This window comes from Entelurus aequoreus, linkage group LG04, assembly GCF_033978785.1.
Source record: "Entelurus aequoreus isolate RoL-2023_Sb linkage group LG04, RoL_Eaeq_v1.1, whole genome shotgun sequence".
Taxonomy (NCBI): domain Eukaryota; kingdom Metazoa; phylum Chordata; class Actinopteri; order Syngnathiformes; family Syngnathidae; genus Entelurus; species Entelurus aequoreus.
This window is the reverse complement of record NC_084734.1, coordinates 75592113-75616675: the sequence shown is the minus strand read 5'-3', so window position 1 is coordinate 75616675 and position 24563 is coordinate 75592113. Positions and strand designations below refer to the sequence as shown.

The window sequence follows — 24563 nt, the reverse complement described above, 5'->3', positions numbered from 1 at the left end:
ACCACATATAAACCTGTTTGACGCTTCGGAAAGTTGCTGGGGATCAATTTTGGTTCAGATCAGGTAGAGGTGGAGCTCAGCTTACTAAAAAGTGCAGGCCCTGTCGGCTCCCAATTGGCTCTTCAGAATTGTTGTTACTTAAATTCATTTATTACCAAATTATGTGTAAAATGAATAACTCATGTAAAAAACACTTGAAATACCCTAAGAGGGACAAGCAGTTGAAAATGGCTGGAAAAACACATGAAATATAACCTGTGCATAACTTAATATTTAATTCAACTAATTTTAAATAAAATGGATCCATTTTTAATTTTTGAAAAAACACAAAATTCACTCAACAAAATATAACAACCATGTACATTGAAAAACAAAACACAAAATCAACTCAACATCACTCAATAAAATGCAACTTCAAATGTGCAAAACTAAAAGGAAAAAGCAGCATCCAGGTGAGGTTTTAACGAAGATTGACATTCAAAATAACCAATGGCCTCAGCTTTGAGGGGCTGATCCTGTTTCTCCTTTCCGTTATGATCTGCCCTGTTTTGGAGAAGATTATTTCTGAGAGGGGACAGATGTTGCTACTTTGCACAGTCTGCATGTGGAAGGGCATGTTGTTTATGGCGCCTACTCGATATGACATTGTTGAGTGTCTGTAACCCCTCTCCCTCCTGTGCAAAGTAGTCACAGTCACACAGACACTGCTCCAGCCACACATGTTGACCAATGCAGCTTTAAAAGACAATTAAAAAAAAACAATAGCTTTACTTCAAAGAGTAAAGTTAATGACTATCACTATTAACTAGCTCCCCTGTTGTGCACATATAGATGCATAGACACGCACACAGCTGGTTGGCTTGATGCCCATTATTAGCACAGTCCAAACCGCCCACGTAGCGTAAACTAATGCAAGTGAAATGACTTTTTTTTAATTTTTTTTATTTTTTATTAAATCAACATAGAAAAAACACACGATACACTTTCAACTAGTGCATGAACCCAAAAAAAAAACCCTCCCTCCCCCATTCACACTCATACACACCCACTCACACAAAAAGTGAAATGACTTAATGTTGTTACAAATTTCTACAATTTGTAACAACATAAATAAAGTATTGAAAAATAATGTTGCTCCTCAATTTTGAACATGTAGGCAGAGCTAGAGTTTATTACTTAACTGACAGTCAAGTTAAAACTAGAGATGTCCGATTATGGCTTTTTTGCCGATATCCGATATTCTGATATTGTCCAACTCTTAATTACCAATTCCGATATCAACCGATACCGACATATACAGTCGTGGAATTAACACATTATTATGCCTAATTTTGTTGTAATGCCCAGCTGGATGCATTAAACAATGTAACAAGGTTTTCCAAAACAAATCAACTCAAGTTATGGAAAAAAAATGCCAACATGGCACTGACATATTTATTATTGAAGTCACAAAGTGCATTATTTTTTTTAACATGCCTCAAAACAGCAGCTTGGAATTTGATAGCATGAGGAGGTTGAGGTGGGCGGGGTTGGGGGGTCGGGGTTGAGGTGGGGGGGAGTAGGGGGTAGCGGGGGCTGTATATTGTAGCATCCCGGAAGGGGTTCTGGATATTTGTTCTGTTGTGTTGATGTTGTGTTACGGTGCGGATGTTCTCCCGAAATGTGTTTGTCATTCTTGTTTGGTGTGGGTTCACAGTGTGGCGCATATTTGTAACAGTGTGAAAGTTGTTTACACGGCCACCCTCAGTGTGACCTGTATGGCTGTTGACCAAGTATGCATGGAATTCACTTGTGTGTGTGAAAAGCCGTAGATATTATGTGATTGGGCCGGCACTCAAAGGCAGTGCCTTTTAAGGTTTATTGGCGCTCTGTACTTCTCCCTATGTCTGTGTACCACTCCGTACAGCGGCGTTTTAAAAAGTCATACATTTTACTTTTTTAAAACCAATACAGATAATTTCCGATATTACATTTTAAAGAATTTATCTCTAGGTAAAATTTTGTAAACAAAAGTGCAGCGTAACAATAAAAGCACTACAGTGTAAGCAGACGTATAAAGAGGTCATATGCAAAAAAAAACTTAAGTCTGGCAGATTCTGAGTGAGGAACACCAACATGACAACCGTTTTTGGAAATGCAAGTTTTATAACAGTATTAAATGGCAGAATGTCATTAGCGATCTATTTAACCACAACATACCATGAATTGATTAACGTGGACCCCGACTTAAACAAGTTGAAAAACTTATTCGGGTGTTGCCATTTAGTGGTCAATTGTACGGAATATGTAATGTACTGTGCGATCTACTAATAAAAGTTTCAATCAATCAAAAAAAACTTTCTATGGGATGCATACCATTATTCCCTGTTTTGTTTGCCCTGATCTTCTTCTCCAAGTCTCAGTGGGTGTAGACTGTGGGGTGGTTGTGTTTCAAGTGGCCGTGCCCATTTGTCGTATTCCAACATTTTGGCTCCTTGGTGTTGATCAGCTCATCTTGTTCCAAAGGCTTAAACTAAAATATTCCCACCCTGGTGCGGTGGCATTTGGTTTTGTGATTATTTTGTCCATGCCAACCTGTTGCACTGTGTGATGCTAACGGGCTCGCTGCACAAAGAGTCACAGACACTTAACGATGACAAGAGGATTCACCCCCTTCGTTTCATTCCGCCTCGGCACAAACGCGCCCAGCTGCTGAAACCAATGAAATGCGTGAATGCTCTGAAGTCCGTAAACACGCATCCACATGGTGATGTATAGACGCTGGAAAACTCATTGACTTAATTGTCATTTGTCGTCACTTAATTGACTTATGGAATATCGCCCCAGCCCTGATGGTTGCAGTCAACAATAGCCTGTTCTGTTTTTGCAAAAAAATATGGTTGATCAATCATCTCACCGTCATCCTTACCGGGTGGACGTTACAATACGAGCATTTGAGACAAGTGCAGCCAATATTGAGTGTAATTTTCCGGATCTGAATTTTCTATGGCCCCCGGGATGATATTTGATTAGTATTAGAACCGACTCGCTCCTGTTTTGGGCTCAACAATACTCCATCAGTGTTGGCGCTAGGAATTTTCAAAATGGGGTCCCAGGGACCCCATCAAGTCATAAAAATGGGGTCCCACTTTTTTGTAACCATTTTAAAAAGAAATGATTAATGTATATATTATCGTGTTATATCTCACATTCTATATTGTGTTTCGGAAAAAGGTTGTCATGAACGTTACTTAATTCATTAAAAAAATTATACAAAATAAAACACATTTTTATGCAATGTATTCAGTTATAAACATTCATTCACTTTCTTCTTTCCTTCATGGATCTAAACTTTACCGCTGCCGGTATTTTTTTCTAAATGTATTTATTGTAATATTTTCAGAATGTGTTTGTTCTATTTTTGGCCAAAGTAAGACAGAGAAAACAATCTGAAGTTATCTTTAGTTTTTTTTAGTTTTAAAGCCATGATTTTAACAGTCAGCAGATTTTCCTCCATGCGACCCCTGAGCTAAAATGAGTTTGACACCCCTGCACTAACTAGTTCTCAAGCCAGTTGTGTTTTTGAACAATAATAATTGATTTATGGAACACTTTCGTAACCAGAAAACATTGCAACACGGAACGTCATAGACTGAGGCCCACCTATATTGGCATAACGATAACGCATTCAAATTAACTTCCACTTTGAGATATCTTTTAAAAAGCTGACCCTGTTTTCAGTCTCCAAATTGCAAAACAATATTGTTTTTTTCCTTCATCTTTGGTTCGAACAAAACTTCTCCGAAGGTTGCACAAAACTTTGCCCTCCGTATATGAAGCTTTGTGATACCTAAGCAAATCTTGCAAGACTTCAGCTGAGCAAACATCAATTACTGACTAACTCTGCTGGTGTTTTGCTTTTTCTGAGATATGCATTGCAAAGGAAGGAGCAGCCTCCACAAGGGATGCTAAGAAAAGAGAGTTTGAATCAATACCTTGATATGGACTAAAATATACAGTATATGTATATATGTATTTTTTCATCCCAGCAACAACATATATCACAACACAATCATTTGTCTTAAAAGTACATATATACATACATACATGAATTGATCATTTCTCCTTTTTTATATACAGTACAACACACATGTTATACACAAAAAGGACAAGACAATTTAAAAAACATTTATTTTTGTTGGCAGCCCTTATTTTCAACACCGTAAACTATGGCCATGTTGCATTTATAAATGTACAAGTACACATTTAAATTTATGAATGGAATAATTTATTGATTTGTCAATGTTTGCGGGACTGCTTGTCATAGACGGATGGCTCTGTTTGGCTCTTTGGTGTGTTTTTATTTTCATCGCGTTGTGGTTTTGAGGTAACGTTAGTGTTTTGTCGCATTTTAACACTGTCGCTGTACTGTTCTTTATGTTGTGTCCTCAAGTGATAGAAAAGATTACATGTTTTCAAGTCGCTGTAACAACTTGTTGTTGGCATGTTTTGCTGTTTTTCATTGTTGTCTGACTTATTTAATCCTAAAAAGGACTGCCTCTTTTTGGCAACAATTCCTTGCCGGGTTTTGTTTGTTTAGCTTCCATTGGGCTTTTTATGTATGCAATGTTGACATCCATTTTCTTGCCGACTGTCGGCGTAAAGTTATTTCAGGTGACGAAAAAATTATCCTGCAAATAGCACGGTTGTTGCAGTTACATTAGCCACGGCCCAGTCGTTAAAATGTAATAAACAATAGAGAGTTTTTACGTCGTACTAAGATATATATATATATATATATATATATATACATATATATATATATATATATATATATATATATATATATATATATATATATATATATATATATGTATGTATATATATATATATATATATATATATATATATATATATATATATATTATATATATATATATATATATATATATCAAGTATTTATATATATATATACACATATATATATATATATATATATATATATATATACAACCCCCGTTTCCATATGAGTTGTGAATTTGTGTTAGATGTAATTATAAACGGAATACAATGATTTGCAAATCATTTTCAACCCATATTCAGTTGAATATGCTACAAAGACAACATATTTGATGTTCAAACTGATAAAAAAAAAAAATTTTGAAAATAATCATTAACTTTAGAATTTGATGCCAGCAACATGTGACAAAGAAGTTGGGAAAGGTGGCAATAAATACTGATAAAGTTGAGGAATGCTCATCAAACACTTATTTGGAACATCCCACAGGTGAACAGGCAAATTGGGAACAGGTGGGTGCCATGATTGGATAGAAAAGTAGATTCCATGAAATGCTCAGTCATTCACAAACAAGGATGGGGCGAGGGTCACCACTTTGTCAACAAATGCGTGAGCAAATTGTTGAACAGTTTAAGAAAAACCTTTCTCAACCAGCTACTGCAAGGAATTTAGGGATTTCACCATCTAAGGTCCGTAATATCATCAAAGGGTTCAGAGAATCTGGAGAAATCACTGCACATAAGCAGCTAAGCCCGTGACCTTCGATCCCTCAGGCTGTACTGCATCAACAAGCGACATCAGTGTGTAAAGGATATCACCACTTGGGCTCAGGAACACTTCAGAAACGCACTGTCAGTAACTACAGTTGGTCGCTACATCTGTAAGTGCAAGTTAAAACTCTCCTATGCAAGGCGAAAACCGTTTATCAACAACACCCAGAAACGCCATCGGCTTCGCTGGGCCTGAGCTCATCTAAGATGGACTGATACAAAGTGGAAAAGTGTTCTGTGGTCTGACGAGTCCACATTTCAAATTGTTTGTGGAAACCGTGGACGTCGTGTCCTCCGGACCAAAGAGGAAAAGAACCATCCGGATTGTTATAGGCGCAAAGTTGAAAAGCCAGCATCTGTGATGGTATGGGGGTGTATTAGTGCCCAAGACATGGGTAACTTACACATCTGTGAAGGAGCCATTAATGCTGAAATGTACATACAGGTTTTGGAGCAACATATGTTGCCATCCAAGCAACGTTACCATGGACGCCCCTGCTTATTTCAGCAAGACAAAGCCAAGCCACGTGTTACATCAACGTGGCTTCATAGTAAAAGAGTGCGGGTACTTGACTGGCCTGCCTGTAGTGCAGACCTGTCTCCCATTGAAAATGTGTGGCGCATTATGAAGCCTAAAATACCACAACGGAGACCCCCGGACTGTTGAACAACTTAAGCTGTACATCAAGCAAGAATGGGAAAGAATTCCACCTGAGAAGCTTAAAAAATGTGTCTCCTCAGTTCCCAAACGTTTACTGAGTGTTGTTAAAAGGAAAGGCCATGTAACACAGTGGTGAACATGCCCTTTCCCAACTACTTTGGCATGTGTTGCAGACATGAAATTCTAAGTTAATTATTATTTGCAAAAAAAAAATAAAGTTTATGAGTTTGAACATCAAAAATCTTGTCTTTGTAGTGCATTCAATTGAATATGGGTTGAAAATGATTTGCAAATCATTGTATTCCGTTTATATTTACATCTAACACAATTTCCCAACTCATATGGAAACGGGGTTTGTATATATATACAAAAGTTTGGACACAGCTTCTCATTCACAACACAACTGATGGGCCCAACCCCATTGATAAAGCAAGAAATTCCACTAATCAACCCTGATAAGGCACACCTGTGAAGTGAAAACCATTTCAGGTGACTACCTCTTGAAGCTCATCCAGAGAATGCCAAGAGTGTGCAAAGCAGTAATCAGCGCAAAGGGTGGCTATTTTGAAGAAACTAGAATATAAAACGTTTTCAGTTATTTCACCTTTTTTTGTTAAGTACATAACTCCACATTGTGTTCATTCATAGTTTCGATGCCTTTAGTGACAATCTACAATGTAAATAGTCATGAAAATAAAGAAAACGCATTGAATGAGGAGGTGTGTCCAAACCTTTGGCCTGTATTGTATATATATATATGTATATATGTGTATGTATGTATATATGTATGTGTGTATATATATATATATATATATATATATATATATATATATATATATATATATATATATATATATATATATATATATATATATATATATATATATATATTAGTATCACACAGCACCACCTGGAAGTTACGTGAAGCAGCCAGATCGCATTAAAACTAGTAAAAACACAGTCATTCCTTTAATACAAGATAGATGGATGGATGAATGAATAGGTAGGGTTTTATTGTGTTACTATTTAACTATGTCCTAGAGTTTTGTTTTACTGCGTAATATCAACAGTAATTAACTTAATTCCCACTTTAATTACAATTTAGGATGTTACTTAAACATTGCCTGTACAGTTAAAAAGGTTTGATGATAGTGAGTTGGTTCTTGAATAGATTATTTTTATGTCCTATAAGGGTGCAACAAATTGTCCTGTCCTACAGTATTTTGTGGCTCTTTCAACTGTAAGAACAAGCAGCATTCTTGGGGTTGCACTTAAAGACGAGGGCACTGTTATATAATATACCAGTAGATGTGTTTGTCTTTCGTTTCATTTGACATTTTAAGCGGCAAAGCCCCAATGTTGGCACAGTGCTGATTTAAGGGGAGGAAGGTTTCTTCTGCTCCATTTGTCAATTCCCAGCGGTGCCTATTTTCTTACTTTAGGTATTTGTTCAAACTTTTAGGGGCTCTCTCTCACCGGCTGAGTCAGACACTTTCCTTGCACTACTGCGTACAGACCTAGACAAAAGGAAGAAAAAGCAAGAATAGTACTTGCCTTGCACTCAATATTTGTGTGTTTTATTTTTTTTCTATACCTTTTGTTGTGAGTAAAGCACGTACATGGAACAAGTTGATAGAATTTGGGAGCACGCATTGCCTCAAGCTGGATTTTCTGCAAATGTGTCATGTAAGCTCCTCAAGCCCACCTATCTGTGTGTGTGTTTGTCTGCGGCTACTAATCAGTATCGTCCATCCTCTTGTCGCCACAGATACAGATTGTCATACGAGGGCAATGTAGAACATTGATTTGTTTGCAGAAAACAACAATTTCCGTAATATCTGCAGCCTGTGCAAGTACTGAGAAACATTAAATAATTTATAAACGACTGCATTTTCTCCGACTTAACTTTCGCCTGTCCCACTAGACCGGGGGTCAGCAACCCGCCGCTCTCGAACGGCTCTTTAGCACCGCCCTAGTGGCTCCCTGGAGCTTTTTCAAAAATGGAAAAACATGGGGGGAAAATATATTTGTTTTGATAATGTTTCTGTAGAAGGACAAAACCTTCCTAATTGTTAGAAAGCCCACTGTTTAATATGTTTGTGTTTATGCTTCACTGATGACAGTATTTGGCCAGCGACATTTTGTCCTACTAATTTTGGCGGTCCTTGAACTCACCGTAGTTGGTTTACGTCTACAACTTTCTCCGTCGCTGCCACAGAAAGATGTGTTTTAGGCCACTCGTATTTTGTCTCATTTTGTCCACCAAACATTTTATGCTGTGCGTGAATGCACAAATGTGAGCTTTGTTGATGTTATTGACTTGTGTGGAGTGCTAATAATCCATGCTAACATGCTATTTAGGCTGGCTGTGTGTACATATTGCATCATTATGCCTTGTTTGTAGGTATATTTGAGTTAATTTAATTTCCTTAATTTATGTCCTCTATGTATTTAATTTATATTTGCCTGTCTCATGACACATTATCTGTATGTAATATTGGCTGCATTTCTGATTGTGTGCCATGTTGTTCCAGACCACAGCAAATGTTACCCAGCTTGAAAAGACTGTAATAAATCCATTAGAAGAAGACAGTCTGTCCTTTACTTTAACTTGGGCACATACATCTATACCTTTGGCAGTTTTAAGCCAGTAATTTCCAGAATTTCTGAGACACTTACTTAATGTGTTGCCTTCATTATAACACTTACATAAGGCTTTTAACTTTTTGCCGCTCTAGACAGATTTTTTTATTTATATTTTTGGTCTAATACGGCTCTTTCAACATGTTGGGTTGCCGACCTCTGCACTAGACACACCAATAAGCTTGTTTATACAAACCCCGTTTCCATATGAGTTGGGAAATTGTGTTAGATGTAAATATAAACGGAATACAATGATTTGCAAATCATTCTCAACCCATATTCAGTTGAATATGCTACAAAGACAACATATTTGATGTTCAAACTGATAAACATTTTTTTTTTGCAAATAATCATTAACTTTAGAATTTCATGCCAGCAACACGTGACAAAGAAATTGGGAAAGGTGGCAATAAATACTGATAAAGTTGAGGAATGTTCATCAAACACTTATTTGGAACATCCCACAGGTGAACAGGCAAATTGGGAACAGGTGGGTGCCATGATTGGGTATAAAAGTAGATTCCATGAAATGCTCAGTCATTTACAAACAAGGATGGGGCGAGGGTCACCACTTTGTCAACAAATGCATGAGCAAATTGTTGAACAGTTTAAGAAAAACCTTTCTCAACCAGCTATTGCAAGGAATTTAGGGATTTCACCATCTACGGTCCGTAATATCATCAAAGGGTTCAGAGAATCTGGAGAAATCACTGCACGTAAGCAGCTAAGCCCGTGACCTTCGATCCCTCAGGCTGTACTGCATCAACAAGCGACATCAGTGTGTAAAGGATATCACCACATTGGCTCAGGAACACTTCAGAAACCCACTGTCAGTAACTACAGTTGGTTGCTACATCAGTAAATGCAAGTTAAAACTCTCCTATGCAAGGCGAAAACCGTTTAACAACAACACCCAGAAACTCCGTCGGCTTCGCTGGGCCTGAGCTCATCTAAGATGGACTGATACAAAGTGGAAAAGTGTTCTGTGGTCTGACGAGTCTACATTTCAAATTGTTTTTGGAAACTGTGGACGTCGTGTCCTCCGGACCAAAGAAGAAAAGAACCATCCGGATTGTTATAGGCGCAAAGTTGAAAAGCCAGCATCTGTGATGGTATGGGGGTGTATTAGTGCCCAAGACATGGGTAACTTACACATCTGTGAAGGCGCCATTAATGCTGAAAGGTACATACAGGTTTTGGAGCAACATATGCTGCCATCCAAGCAACGTTACCATGGACGCCCCTGCTTATTTCAGCAAGACAATGCCAAGCCCCGTGTTACATCAACGTGGCTTCATAGTAAAAGAGTGCGGGTACTAGACTGGCCTGCCTGTAGTCCAGACCTGTCTCCCATTGAAAATGTGTGGCGCATTATGAAGCCTAAAATACCACAACGGAGACCCCCGGACTGTTGAACAACTTAAGCTGTACATCAAGCAAGAATGGGAAAGAATTCCACCTGAGAAGCTTAAAAAATGTGTCTCCTCAGTTCCCAAACGTTTACTGAGTGTTGTTAAAAGGAAAGGCCATGTAACACAGTGGTGAACATGCCCTTTCCCAACTACTTTGGCATGTGTTGCAGACATAAAATTCTAAGTTAATTATTATTTGCAAAAAAAAATAAAGTTTATGAGTTTGAACATCAAATATCTTGTCTTTGTAGTGCATTCAATTGAATATGGGTTGAAAAGGATTTGCAAATCATTGTATTCCGTTTATATTTACACCTAACACAATTTCTCAACTTATATGGAAACGGTAAAAACAATAAACAATAAAACTCCTCATAGAAAGTTGCCATTTGTTATATTTGTTATAACTTTGTGACATGATACAATGCACATTTATGAACATATAAAGAGGTTACCATCAAACTGCTGGGGATCTCATTGTAAAGGAACAAGCCTAGGGCTCCCATTAATTCAGCATTATAGTGAGTTGTGTATTTTTCATGCACTTATTTTTGCTGTATTTATCTGGCACAAGTGGAAAGCCGGTCCCTGAAAATAATGCCTACTTTAAACCGGTCCATGGTGCATAAAAGGTTGGAGACCCCTGCTTGTCATAATTGCTGTATAGGTTTGATGGCCTGATAGGTACCTCTTAGGCCAGCTTCCACCAACTTGTGTCTGGAGCTGGAAGCGGATCACTGCAGACAGATCTATTGTGTGTGCGCAATGCAGGAGTGTCACGAAGTGCTTTTACGCAAATGGAATTGAAGAGTGACACTCCATTGAAACTTAAATATACAGGCGGCGTACATGCGGCATTGCTAGTCTGGCGGATGTCTGATGTCCTCTGTGGCTCCCTAAATTTGTTGGTGTTCATATGAAAGGTTGAACACCTCTCTGGAAAAGACCCCATAAAGCAAAGATTATAACTTTCTTCCAGAAGGTCTTATCTTTGTCCATGTGATGTCAGATGAAACACAAATTGAGCCACAATACCCAGCAATATGTTTGGAGTAGAAAAGGTGAGGCCCTTAATCCCAGGAACACCATGCCTACCGTCAAGCATGGTGGTGGTAGTAGTATTATGCTCAGGGCCTGTTTTGCTGCCAATGAAACTGGTGCTTTACAGAGAGTAAATGGGACAATGAAAAAGGAGGATTGCCTCCGAATTCTTCAGGACAACCTAAAATCATCAGCCCGGAGGTTGGGTCTTTGGCGCAGTTGGGTGTTCCGACAGGACAATGACCCCAAACACACGTCAAAAGTGGTAAAGGAATGGCTAAATCAGGCTAGAATGAAGGTTTTAGAATGGCCTTCCCAAAGTCCTGACTTAAACGTGTGGACAATGCCGAAGAAACAAGTCCATGTCAGAAAACCAACAAATTTAGCTGAACTGCATCAATTTTGTCAAGAGGAGTGGTCAAAAAATCAACCAGAAGCTTGCCAGAAGCTTGTGGATGGCTACCAAAAGCGCCTTATTGCAGTGAAACTTGCCAAGGGACATGTAACCAAATATTAACATTGCTGTATGTATACTTTTGACCCAGCAGATTTGGTCACATTTTCAGTAGACCCATAATAAATTCATAAAAGAACCAAACTTCATGAATGTTTTTTGTGACCAACAAGTATGTGCTCCAATCACTCTATCACAAAAAAATAAGAGTTGTAGAAATGATTGGAAACTCAAGACAGCCATGACATTATGTTCTTTACAAGTGTATGTAAACTTCTGACCACGACTGTACATAGTACGACTCAAGACAACGCAAATGAGCTCTGGATTAGAGCGTGAATAAAAGGTCAAAGGAAAATACAACAAAAATAGGCAGCACTCCTGACGACAATTGAAATAGTTTGAACTGTTTAGCACAGATGATTTTTTTTTCCAATCTGGTTTGTCTTCCTGAAGGCTTGTCTTTAAGCATTAACTTTATTTTTGTACTGCATTACAGAGATTTAATTATGTGGATTTAACTATGGTGGATAGGCTGGGTAGTTTATTTGTTGTGTGCATTTCTGCATTTCATCCCAACTGTTGCAGTTTTTTTCTACCTTCCAAATGGCACCAATGATAGCTGTGGGCGCTCTTTTCATTTTCCTCAGTTAACAAGCACTCTGTTTGTATACGATTATAGTTCCCTGCTTGTTTAATCTGCACTAATTTCCACATTTTCATGGCTGGATTTGTGTAACAAAAAGTTTTGACTCATTTGTTGAGAAAATTCAATAAACTAGCCCCTTCTCACCTCTATTTTTCCTTTTTATTTGCAGCTTTGCCAGTCATGCAGGTGACAATAGAAATCACCAGACAGCAGGTCGAGAAAGTCTTCGGCCTCGATGAGTACTGGTGTCAATGTGTCGCTTGGAGCACCACCGGAACCCAGAAAAGCCAAAAAGCGTACATCAGGATTGCTTGTGAGTGCCCTTGGAATGAATTACCATGTTATTTTGCATGCAATATTTCACCTGAGAAAAGTCACTGTAAAGGTTGCAAAAAATTGAATGAAATATGCAGAGCATGAGAAAGGGGAACACGCATCAAATGTGCTGCGCAATCCATTATTTCTAATAATAAAATAAGAAAAGAATGTTCACAACTAGAAGACGCAATTCCTGAATGAATTGCATGTGATTGCTCCTATGCTGAAGTTAAACTGAAATCCTGGAATTTTTTTTTAATTGTTGAAGTACAGCACACAATTCCCAAACAGGCAGAATATTTTGAAGTTGGAACAGTTTAAATCAGATGAAAAATGTGAAAATTGGGGAACTTTGAAAAATGGCCCATTGATTTCAATGGGAATTTCCAAACAATTTGGGAATTTCAGGAAAAGCAGGAATTTTTTTGAAAATGGTAAAAAACGTGAATGGCCTGAATGAGTTGAAATAGTTGGTGTTGGAATTTTTCAAATCGGTCAAGAAATGTTGAAGTAGTAACATTACGGAATTCCTGGAGTTTCGGGAAAACTGGGAATTTTTCCAGGTCAAAAAACAACTTTGTTTTTTGTCCTGATTAAAAGGAATGTTTGGACGTGGGAACGGTTGAAAAATGTGGGAGGAGTAGTCGCCAGAAAAAAGGGCGGAAATAGGGTTTTGGAAAAGCAGGAATTCTGGAAAATCCTGGAATTTTTTTTAACTTGGAAAAAAGGATGTTTGAATTTCCAGAATGGTGGAATGGTTTGAATAGGTTGAAAAATGTGGAAATGGTGGAAGTTTGAAAAATGGCCAATTCATTTTGAATGGGGAAAAATGCCCCGGAAAACCTGGAATTCTGGGAAATCTGGGAATTTTTGGAATTTGTCAAGGGAAAGCCTGCAATTCCCGAATACGCTGAACAGTTTGAAGTTGAAACGGTTTGAATCAGGTGAAAAATGTGGAAGGTAGAGCGCGCCAAAATCTGGAGAAGAAGAATAATAAGTTGAAGTTAAATAATAAGAATAAATACATTAATTTTGGTGTAGAAAAATCATATTAAAATAAAACCATACTATTTATTGTGTGAATGCTCCAAAGCATTTACACAATAAATAGTGATCCATTTAATCTTTAAGGTAAACTGCCCTTGTTTGATACAACCGGAGCCACTGCTCAGGAACACAGTGTGTAATATGCCACACAGCACTACAGCCACCGGCACAATATAGCTAAATCAACACTAAAGTCAGCTGGGATAGGCTCCAGCTCAGCTGTAGCCTGGAAGAGTAAATGGTATAGAACGGGTGTGTAGAAGGCTCCAGAATGACATCAGATCTCCTTTTGAAAACTCATTACTGGGTGAGGTGTCGGGGGCGTGAGATTAATAATGTCTTTATTCACACTTGGGGCGGTATAGCTTGGTTGGTAGAGTGGCCGTGCCAGCAACTTGAGGGTTCCAGGTTCGATCCCCGCTTCCGCCATCCTAGTCACTGCCGTTGTGTCCTTGGGCAAGACACTTTACCCACCTGCTCCCAGTGCCACCCACACTGGTTTAAATGTTACTTAGTTATTGGGTTTCACTATGTAAAAGCACTTTGAGTCACTAGAGAAAAGCGCTATATAAATATAATTCATTTCATTTCACACTTGAATGATACACAACCCTCCCGCTAGGTGGCAGCAGTGCTTAAATTACTTAACAAGGCTGCCTGTTCAACTCAGTAGAAGAAGTGTACAGGAACAGGAATATAAAGACCAGGAAATACGATGAAGAATACATAGCTCCCGGGTTTATTGTGACTACGGTATAAAATGAAGAAGGCCAGTGTGTACCGTATTTTTCGGACTATAAGTCGCAGTTTTTTTCATAGTTTGGCCGGGGGTGCGACGTATACTCAGTAGCGACTTATGTGTGAAATTATTAACACATTACTGTAAAATATCAAATAATATTATTTATCACGTAAGAGACTAGACGTATACGATTTCATGGGATTTAGCGATTCGGAGTGACAGATTGTTTGGTAAACGTATAGCATGTTCTATATGTTATAGTTATTTGAATGACTCTTACCATAATATGTTACGTTAACATACCAGGCACGTTCTCAGTTGGTTATTTATGCGTCATATAACGTACACTTATTCAGCCTGTTGTTCACTAATCTTTATTTATTTTAAACTGCCTTTCAAATGTCTATTCTTGGTGTTGGGTTTTATCAAATAAATCTCCCCAAAAAATGCGACTTATACTCCAGTGCGACTTATATATGTTTTTTTCCTTCTTTATTATGCATTTTCGGCCGGTGCGACTTATACTCCGAAAAATACGGTAACTAAAGTTTGTGGGTATGTCGTTGCCAATTGGATCCAAGTCCCCCTTAAGGAGCATACCGTATTATTATTTGTTCCCTAAAATATTGCATTGCCTGTGTGAAAAGTGTGTTTTGTGTTAATGAGCGACACATATATATTTACATATATCACACTCCCCCCCCCCCCCCCCCCCCCCAAGATGACAACATCGCCAGCACCTCATCAACACCCATGCACTCTTTTTAAAATTGTCCTTCAACTCAAGCCGTGCGTCTAACTGGCACCGAATAAGCCCATAATAATCATCGTTATTATGTTGTTATTGACCGTTATCCTTTAATGGCTTTCATCACCAAATCCTCTTCTACAATGAGACATGCTTTAAAAAAAAAATTGACACACTAAATTTAGGTATTCATGAGGATATTTTTTTCCCACTATATAGACTATATGAACGATGATCCAGATGAAAGTCATTGGCGTAAAACAGATCTGAAATTTATTGCAATGTAGCGAGCATAAATCTGTCTGGGGAACACAAGCGCGTCCCTTGGTGCAGCCTCAAAAGCTTTATTTGAGGAAGCCCTTTTTTCCATTTGAGTATTTTAAAGCATTCTGCCTATTAATTCCAGCATAAATATGCCAGACAGCACTTCTGTCCCCAACCAACCAGACCTCTGCAGGAAACATGCCTTTTATGAGGACGAGGAACCGGCGCGTTCATTCGACTCAGATGATCTCACATCTACTGTATCGGCTCCATTTCATTTGCAAAAACACTCCGTCTTAATGCTCCTCGGAGAACGTGCTCTCCCATTAGTTAAAAGGAATTCACCGGCAGCTCCCGGCTGCACCCTATGCCCCCCTTGCGACACGGCAACACATCGATTCACTCAGAGTGCAAACCCGGGGCGAACACATCAAATTAGTGCCAACCTGCTTGCTATCAGTGGCCTGTGTGGCTCATCAGACGCGGGCAGTCTTGCGCTTATTTCCACCTGAGATGATCCGGCGATGCCAGCTTGGCGTGTGTAACTCACACACTGCTAAAAGTCAGTGTTCAAAAACAAGAAAAAAAATTTACAAAAATGAGGGGTATTTTACTTGAACTAAGCAAAATTATCTGCCAATAGAACAAGAAAATTTGGCTTGTCAAGACTTTCTAAAACAAGTAAAATTAGCTAACTTCAATGAACCCCAAAATACCTTAAAATAGGTATATTCTCACTAATAACAAGTGCACTTTTCTTGATAGAAAAAACAAATATGAGACCTTTTTTCTCAATATGTTGAAAAATGTTCTTAAATGAAGTAAATGCTAGTGCCATTATCTTGACATAATGATATGCGCTCGGCATTACATTTCTTGAAACCAGCAAACTTATACTAAAAACGAGTTTATTTTTCTTAATGGAAAGGCAACAAGGCAACCGCTTGTTACTCTCGAGGTCTCCTAGCCGCTCAGGCAAATCATATTGTCTAAAAATGCATTTTCCCATCGATAACATGACATCATCGCGCCAAGTGCATGCCTATTTCAGTCATTAGTGCGCAAGGAATATATATATATATATATATATATATATATATAATATATATATATATATATATATATATATATTAGGGCTGCAACTAACAACAAATTTGATAATTGATTAATCTGTCGATTATTACTTTGATTAATCGATTAATAATCGGATAAAAGAGACAAACTACATTTCTATCCTTTCCAGTATTTTATTGAAAAAAAACCAGCATACTGGCACCATACTTATTTTGATTATTGTTTCTCAGCTGTTTGTAAATGTTGCAGTTTATAAATATACATAACATAACATCGATGACTAAATTAATCGCCAACTATTTTTAATAATCGATTTAATCGATTAGTTGTTGCAGCCCTAATATATATATATATATTAGGGCTGCAACTAACGATTAATTTGATCATCGAGTAATCTGTCGATTACTACTTCGATTAATAATCGGATAAAAGAGACAAACTACATTTCTATCCTTTCCAGTAATTTTATTGAAAAAAAAACAGCATACTGGCACCATACTTATTTTGATTATTGTTTCTCAGCTGTTTGTAAATGTTGCAGTTTATAAATATACATAACATCGATGACTAAATTAATCGCCAACTATTTTTATAATCGATTTAATCGATTAGTTGTTGCAGCCCTAATATATATATATATTAGGGCTGCAACTAACGATTAATTTGATCATCAATTAATCTGTCGATTATTACTTCGATTAATAATCGGATAAAAGAGACAAACTACATTTCTATCCTTTCCAGTATTTTATTGAAAAAAAAAACAGCATACTGGCACCATACTTATTTTGATTATTGTTTCTCAGCTGTTTGTAAATGTTGCAGTTTATAAATATACATAACATAACATCGATGACTAAATTAATCGCCAACTATTTTTATAATCCATTTAATCGATTAGTTGTTGCAGCCCTAATATATATATATATATTAGGGCTGCAACTAACGATTAATTTGATCATCGATTAATCTGTCGATTATTACTTCGATTAATAATCGGATAAAAGAGACAAACTACATTTCTATCCTTTCCAGTATTTTATTGGGAAAAAAACAGCATACTGGCACCATACTTATTTTGATTATTGTTTCTCAGCTGTTTGTAAATGTTGCAGTTTATAAATATACATAACATAACATCGATGACTAAATTAATCGCCAACTATTTTTATAATCGATTTAATCGATTAGTTGTTGCAGCCCTAATATATATATATATATATATTAGGGCTGCAACTAACGATTAATTTGTCAATTGATTAATCTGCCGATTATTACTTCGATTAATAATCGGATAAAAGAGAAAAACTACATTTCTATCCTTTCCAGTATTTTATTGGAAAAACCAGCATACTGGCACCATACTTATTTTGATTATTGTTTCTCAGCTGTTTGTACATGTTGCAGTTTATAAATAAAGGTTTATAAAAAAAAAAATTTAAAATTTAAAAATAAAAATAAAATTGCCTCTGTGCATGCACATAGCATAGATCCAACGAATCGATGACTAAATTAATCGCCAACTATTTTTATAATCGATTTATAATATATATATATATATATATATATATATTTGTGCATGAACTATTTCTGTTCAAAATTGTTTGAAATGTCACATGTTAAATGTTTAAATATTAACTGTCAGTTTACTGTACTGTGCCAACTGTACTACTATAGGAGTATGTGTTTTCTATTGTTTCATTGAAAATATAACAGCAAAGTCCATTTCACTGTCATCTGTTTAATTACTGTATGAGACACAATTGTGTCAAAGTCATGATTTTTTTATTTCATGCTTGAAATAAGAAACTATTACTTTGGAAAAAGCAGTTTTATACTTGTGAGTGTTGATGACACGGCTTTGCAACAGTTGATATTCCAGTTTCAAGCATGTTTTACTCAATATAGGTCATCAAATCTCAGCAACAAGCTGTAATATCTTACTGAGATCATTTAGGACCAAAACCCTTAAAACAAGTAAAACACTCTAACATAAAATCTGCTTAGTGAGAAGAGGTATCTTATCAGACAGAAAATAAGCAAATATCACCCTTATTTGAGATATTTAATCTTACTTAGATTTCAGTTTTTGCAGTGCAAGCCTGACTTATGGACAAATATATAGCGAGAGTGAAGGTATTCAACGAGAGGAAATGTGAAGCCTCACGCAGTCAGCCGAGCTTGCAGAGACGCTCTTGTCCAGGTGCCTCAGGGCTTTGTTTTCGTGTGGCTGCTCCAAGCCCTCTTACAGATGGAAGCTGCAGGCGGGCGCAGGAAATGGGGGAGGTGGGGTAGGAGGGATTGGGAGAAGTGAGCGGTAATGCAATTGCTTTTGCTTGATGCCGGCCCCCTCTGGCAGCAGACAAGCTCCAGCCTGGAAATAAGCAGCGTTGTCGGTGCCACCCAACCACCCCTGTGTGGCGAGCCTTTTAAGAGATTTCATTCACGCAGTAACAAATAGCCCTAATTGGTTGCGTTTCTTTGTGTTCCCTCCTCAGACCTGAGGAAGAACTTTGAAGAGGAGCCCCAGGCTAAAGAAGTGGCATTGGATCAGGAGGTGCTACTGCGATGCCACCCCCCTGAGGGAGTGCCACCAGCCGAGGTGAGAATGTATGAAATATATTTATAGGGCCCCATCTAGCATCCATTTACTCTTTCTTCGTGTGGAGGACAAAGGGCAAATAGAGGCTCAGGGATCATCTTCCTGGCATCTCTCACCGGGGAAGCAGACAGCCTTTATGGATAAATTACACCCCTAATTATCCCCTTTTATTGATTTATTATCGCTCCCACATCTCCAAGATGCCATATATCACAGCGCTCATCGTATCGCCCAGGATAAGCTGGGAGGCTTCGCTTCACGTTTGGCATCTCTAAAGGCCCATCTATAATTAATGGCTCTATTTGACTCGCTCGCTCTCTCTTTTATTTCATCTCTTTGTCATCTCGCCATGCTCGCCATCTCTCACACACTCCAAGTTGCGTGTGTCCTGGTTGAAGGGACCATACGGGGACCAGTGTCTTTGCAGTCTTGTCCAAATTCCATACAGAACATTTTAACAAACAATCAATGTATCAGTTAGTTGCAGTGACGTGCAGTCACTAGAGGCAGGTGAGGCGGGGCCTCACGTGCCATCATGGAAAGAAAGAAAAAAAATGTAAAAAGAAAAAAAAATAATTAAATTGTTATATGTATCCAGTGATTATACTATAAAGTTATTTTCCATTTAACTTCACCAGTTTTAGATTATTTTTATTCAAAATCGCTGAATTTTCACATTTGCCGTTCAAATACTGAGAAGAGACTTGCGGTGAGTCACCAGCCAGTTGAGCCTCGCCATGGATTGCGCAATGACTCGGCTAACTGCTGGCCTGCTGTGCAGTGAGACCGTATTGCTATATGAATTATATTATACATTTCCATAGTTTAGTTAGCTGAGGTATATAATGTACAGTGTATTTAGTCAACAACTGTATGTGTGTAAGTATTTCTTGTGCTGAGCAATCATAAAAGTGCTGCGAAGACGCACTGGCTGAGGCTCGCAGTAATCCCGCCTCCTGGTGGTAGAGAATGCACCCCCGCCGTAGAATGCACCCCCTGACGGGAGTGTTATATCAACTAAAGCCCACACTTAAAGTTTCCACGTGCAAGATTGAATCTATTTAAAAAAGTTATTTAATAAGAAGCCAAAAAGTGCAAAAACAATAATGTTCGTGTTGGAGGAGTTGTGAATGACTGCAAGGCCACAACATTAGGTACACCTGCAGACTGCAGCACGGATTTCATATTTCAGTCATTCACAACTCCTCCAACACGAACATTATTGTTTTTGCACTTTTTGGCTTCTTATTAAATAACTTTTTTTAAATAGATTCAATCTTGCACGTGGAAACTTTAAGTGTGGGCTTTAGTCACACATCCCTGTGTTTTAGTCACTTCCTGGTTCTAAACCCAGCCACAGCCTTCAGTCACTTCCTGGTTCTAAACCCAATCATTCTACGGCGGGGATGCATTAATCCAGCACAACAGCGGCGCATGGACTTCATTTATAAGTAAAGGTAAGACCATAATAACGTTTTTTTTTATTAAATGTGCTTTTTTGTGTGCTACAGTTTGTATGTGTGAAGTTAAAGTTAAGTTAAAGTACCAATGATTATCACACACACTGGGTGTAATGAAATGTGTCCTCTGCATTTGACCCATCCCTTGATCACCCCCTGGGAGGTGAGGGGAGCAGTGGGGAGCAGTGGGGAGCAGTGGGCAGCAGCGGCGCCGCGCCCGGGAATAATTCCAACCCTTGATGCTGAGTGCCAAGCAGGGAAGAATGCTGGTATGAGCTTTTAAACACAACCCGTTAACTGCTGCCCATCAAATGGTGAATAAGATACTCTTTAGGGTTCATATGTTTGTAAATCTGACTGTGATGAAGTCAGTGCCTCACCAGCCATGAACCTCACCGCACGTCACTGGTTAGTTGTCATTTTTGGGCGAGCAGGCGTTGTCTAGTCAAAATGGTGGCCTAAATATTTAGAGGCCATTTCACCATTTGCTTGATAACATGATTTCAAAATACCGTATTTTCCGGACCATAGGGCGCACTGCCTATGAATGTCTATTTTCGATCTTTTTTCATATATAAGGCTCACCGGATTATATGGCGCACTAAAGGAGTCATATTTTGTATTATTTTTTTCTAAATTGAAAACACTTCTTTGTGGTCTACATAACATGTAATCATGGTTCTTTGGTCAAAATGTTGCATAGATTTTGTTATACAGATCATCTTCTGACAGTCGCTTCAGGATGCGCCGTTTTGTGGGCGGTCTTATTTACGTGGCTCACCTTCGGCAGCGTCTTCTCCCCGTCATCTTTGTTGTAGCGGTGTAGCGTGCAAAGACGGGAGTGGAAGAAGTGTCAAAAGATGGAGCTAACTGTTTTAATGACATTCAGACTTTACTTAAATCAGTAACAGAGCAGCATCTCCTCATCCGCCGGAAATGTGACCTGTGAAAAACAGTCCGACCGGAACTCTCTAATAAATAAATTTCCTTGGGTGAATAATGTGAACTCACTACACCGGTATGTTTTAGCGCTTACATGGAAGATATAAGTAAGAACTTTACACTACTTTATATTAAAATATGGCAACAGCGGAGGATGAATGTCCCATAACAAGAAGATAGAGAAAAAAGAAGAAGCTTATCGACTACGTTGTCGGCACGGACTACAAAGGCGGGAGCGTGCAATTTTTCAGGACTTATGCAGATCCCAAATACAGATCAGCATGTATTAGAAGGTAAAAACAATTTGCTTTTGCATAACATTGCGAAACAAAACGTCAGATAATATGTCTTACCATAATAATACTCGTATATTGAAGCACAGTAAAATCCATCAAGCAGTGCGGCTTCATAGCTTACCAAAGTTGTACTAAAACATTTTGATAGATTTTTGAGCGCCTTGTGTAATGTTCTATATTTTCAATGGAACATTTAAAATGTTGCTGTTGTTTACTTGAGTCATATTGCAGTCTACACCTATTGCTTATGTTTGACTGCCATCTACTGGTCACACTTATCATTACACCATGTACCAAATAAAATAGCTTCGAGGTCGGTAAGCAAAATCAGAATTATTCCTTACATTTGGCGCACCGGGTTATATGGCGCACTGCCACATTTTTGAGAAAAAAAATAGGATTTTAAGTGCGCTTTATAGTCCAGAAAATACGGTAGACATTTACCGTATTTTTCGGATTATAAATCACAGTTTTTTTCATAGTTTGGCTGGGGGTGCGACATATACTCCGGAGCAATTTATGTGTGAAATTATTAACACATTACCGTAAAATATCAAATATTATTATTTATCTAATTTGCGTAAGAGACGAAGCAAATGGCAGCAATCGTCACTCACACTTTAACCAATAGGAATTCGGCGAGGGCGGGTCATGGCAGAAGTGCATTGTGGGTCATGGGGATTCTAACTGCTATATGCTATGCTACTGCCGTAGCTATTAAAATGGATCACATCAACATTGGCGGTAACTTATAAAAACTGAAAACGGCTGAACTAAAATGGCACCAACAGCAACAAGGGTAGTGACAGCGGAGCAAGTTCACCGACAAACCAAAGTGAGAAGGAAGGTTAAAAAAAAGTGTGATAAACATATACCGTATTTTTCGGAGTATAAGTCGCTCCGGAGTATAAGTCGCACGGGCCGAAAATGCATAATAAAGAAGGAAAAAAACATATATTAGTCGCACTGGAGTATAAGTTGCATTTTTTGGGGAAATTTATTTGATACAACCCAACACCAAGAATAGACATTTGAAAGGCAATTTAAAAAAAAAAAAGAATAGTGACCTACTCAGTGGCCTAATGGTTAGAGTGTCGGTAGGTTGTGAGTTCAAACCCCGGTCGAGTCATACCAAAGACTACAAAAATGGGACCCATTACCTCCCTGCTTGGCACTCAGCATCAAGGGCTAGTATTGGGGGTTAAATCACCAAAAATGATTCCCGAGCGCGGCACCGGTGCTGCCCACTGCTCCCCTCACCTCCCAGGGGCTGCTCAAGGGGATGGGTCAAATCAGGAGGTGCTACTGCGATGCCACCCCCCTGAGGGAGTGCCACCAGCCGAGGTGAGAATGTATTTTACCACACCTAGTGTGTGTGTGACAATCATTGATTGGTACTTTAACTTTAACTTAACAACAGGCTGAATAAGTGTACGTTATATGACGCATAAATAACCAACTAAGAACATGCCTGGTATGTTAACGTAACATATTATGGTAAGAGTCATTCAAATACCATCCATCCATCCATTTTCTACCGCTTATTCCCTGGCAGAAATGTAGATCGGCGCCTATGTACCACACTACAAATTGGTCCTAAGGCTATATCTTCACAATATTTAGCATTTATAGTATAGCCATCTGTTTAAAGCTTTCCACTGCTATAGTGCAATAACAAAAGCTAGATATAATAATGAGTGCTTTTTAAAACTTTCACAAACGCACTTATTGCATAAAGAACCATTACTGTCTATAGAAATACGGCTGTATAGACATCAGGAGCACTAATGACACAAACAGCATGGGTTGGGCCAGCCACTCACAAAGTCCAGGGACCGCAAGCAGCCAACTAGTCAATCACAGTTGGACAGCACAGGGACAGGTTGCGGAGAAATAGGAAGGAAAGTGCCAGCCCACAGCTCGACAAGAAAGAGCATCTGAGCACAAGTCACCACAGGAGAAAATAAGGAGCGCGCAGACGAAAGAGAGAGCCCAATTATATGCATCACATGGGGCAATAATGCCAACAACAATGCAGCAGCAGCCTGAAGAAGGCAGAAGGTCAAGTGAGAGCTTGGAAACGGGGAAGGTAATCTCACAGTGCGCCAAAAAATGGCAATGAAATCAGTTTTGGCCTGTCCTAAAAGACAAACAAAATGTCACCGCGTTCTCCCACAGAACAGTGTTCTTCCAGCATTGTTACAAAACCAGAGTACTTCCATCAATCAGGTGCATAAATATATTACTTTTTTTTGACAGTGTCAAGGTAGATTCACCTCCCGTCTTTCCCATTTAAAAGTTTCTGTGGCTGTCAGTGTGTATGAGTGTGCGTGAGACTGTTGGAATCAGTTGCACTTTTGACCAATCCAAAAACCCTTTTCAGGTGGAGTGGCAGAGGAACGAGGACGTCATCGACCCGCAGACCGACCCCAATTTTTTCATCACCGCCGACCATAATCTCGTCATCAAGAAGGCGCGGCTGGCCGACACGGGCAACTACACTTGTGTGGCCAAGAATATTGTCGCACGCCGCAAAAGCAACTCTGCCACGGTCCTAATCTACGGTAGGTGGAGAGTTTTTAAACATTTAAATTCTAATACATCTGTTTAATGTCCCGTTGTTTGTATTTTCCAAATGTTTGTAAAGTACAGTTCAATAGGAA

The 24563-nt window shown here is 38.5% G+C and overlaps 1 protein-coding gene across 3 annotated transcripts in view; it reads left to right on the top strand.

Annotated features, from left to right (window-relative positions):
- unc5a (unc-5 netrin receptor A) overlaps positions 1-24563 on the top strand; it is a 533124-nt gene that overhangs the window by 335176 nt on the left and 173385 nt on the right. For all 3 annotated transcript variants that reach the window (XM_062045710.1, XM_062045709.1, XM_062045708.1), the window contains exons 3-5: positions 12577-12720; positions 19099-19202; positions 24284-24464. In XM_062045710.1, the coding sequence (XP_061901694.1) occupies positions 12577-12720; positions 19099-19202; positions 24284-24464 (429 nt within the window). The remainder of the gene's footprint in view (positions 1-12576; positions 12721-19098; positions 19203-24283; positions 24465-24563) is intronic.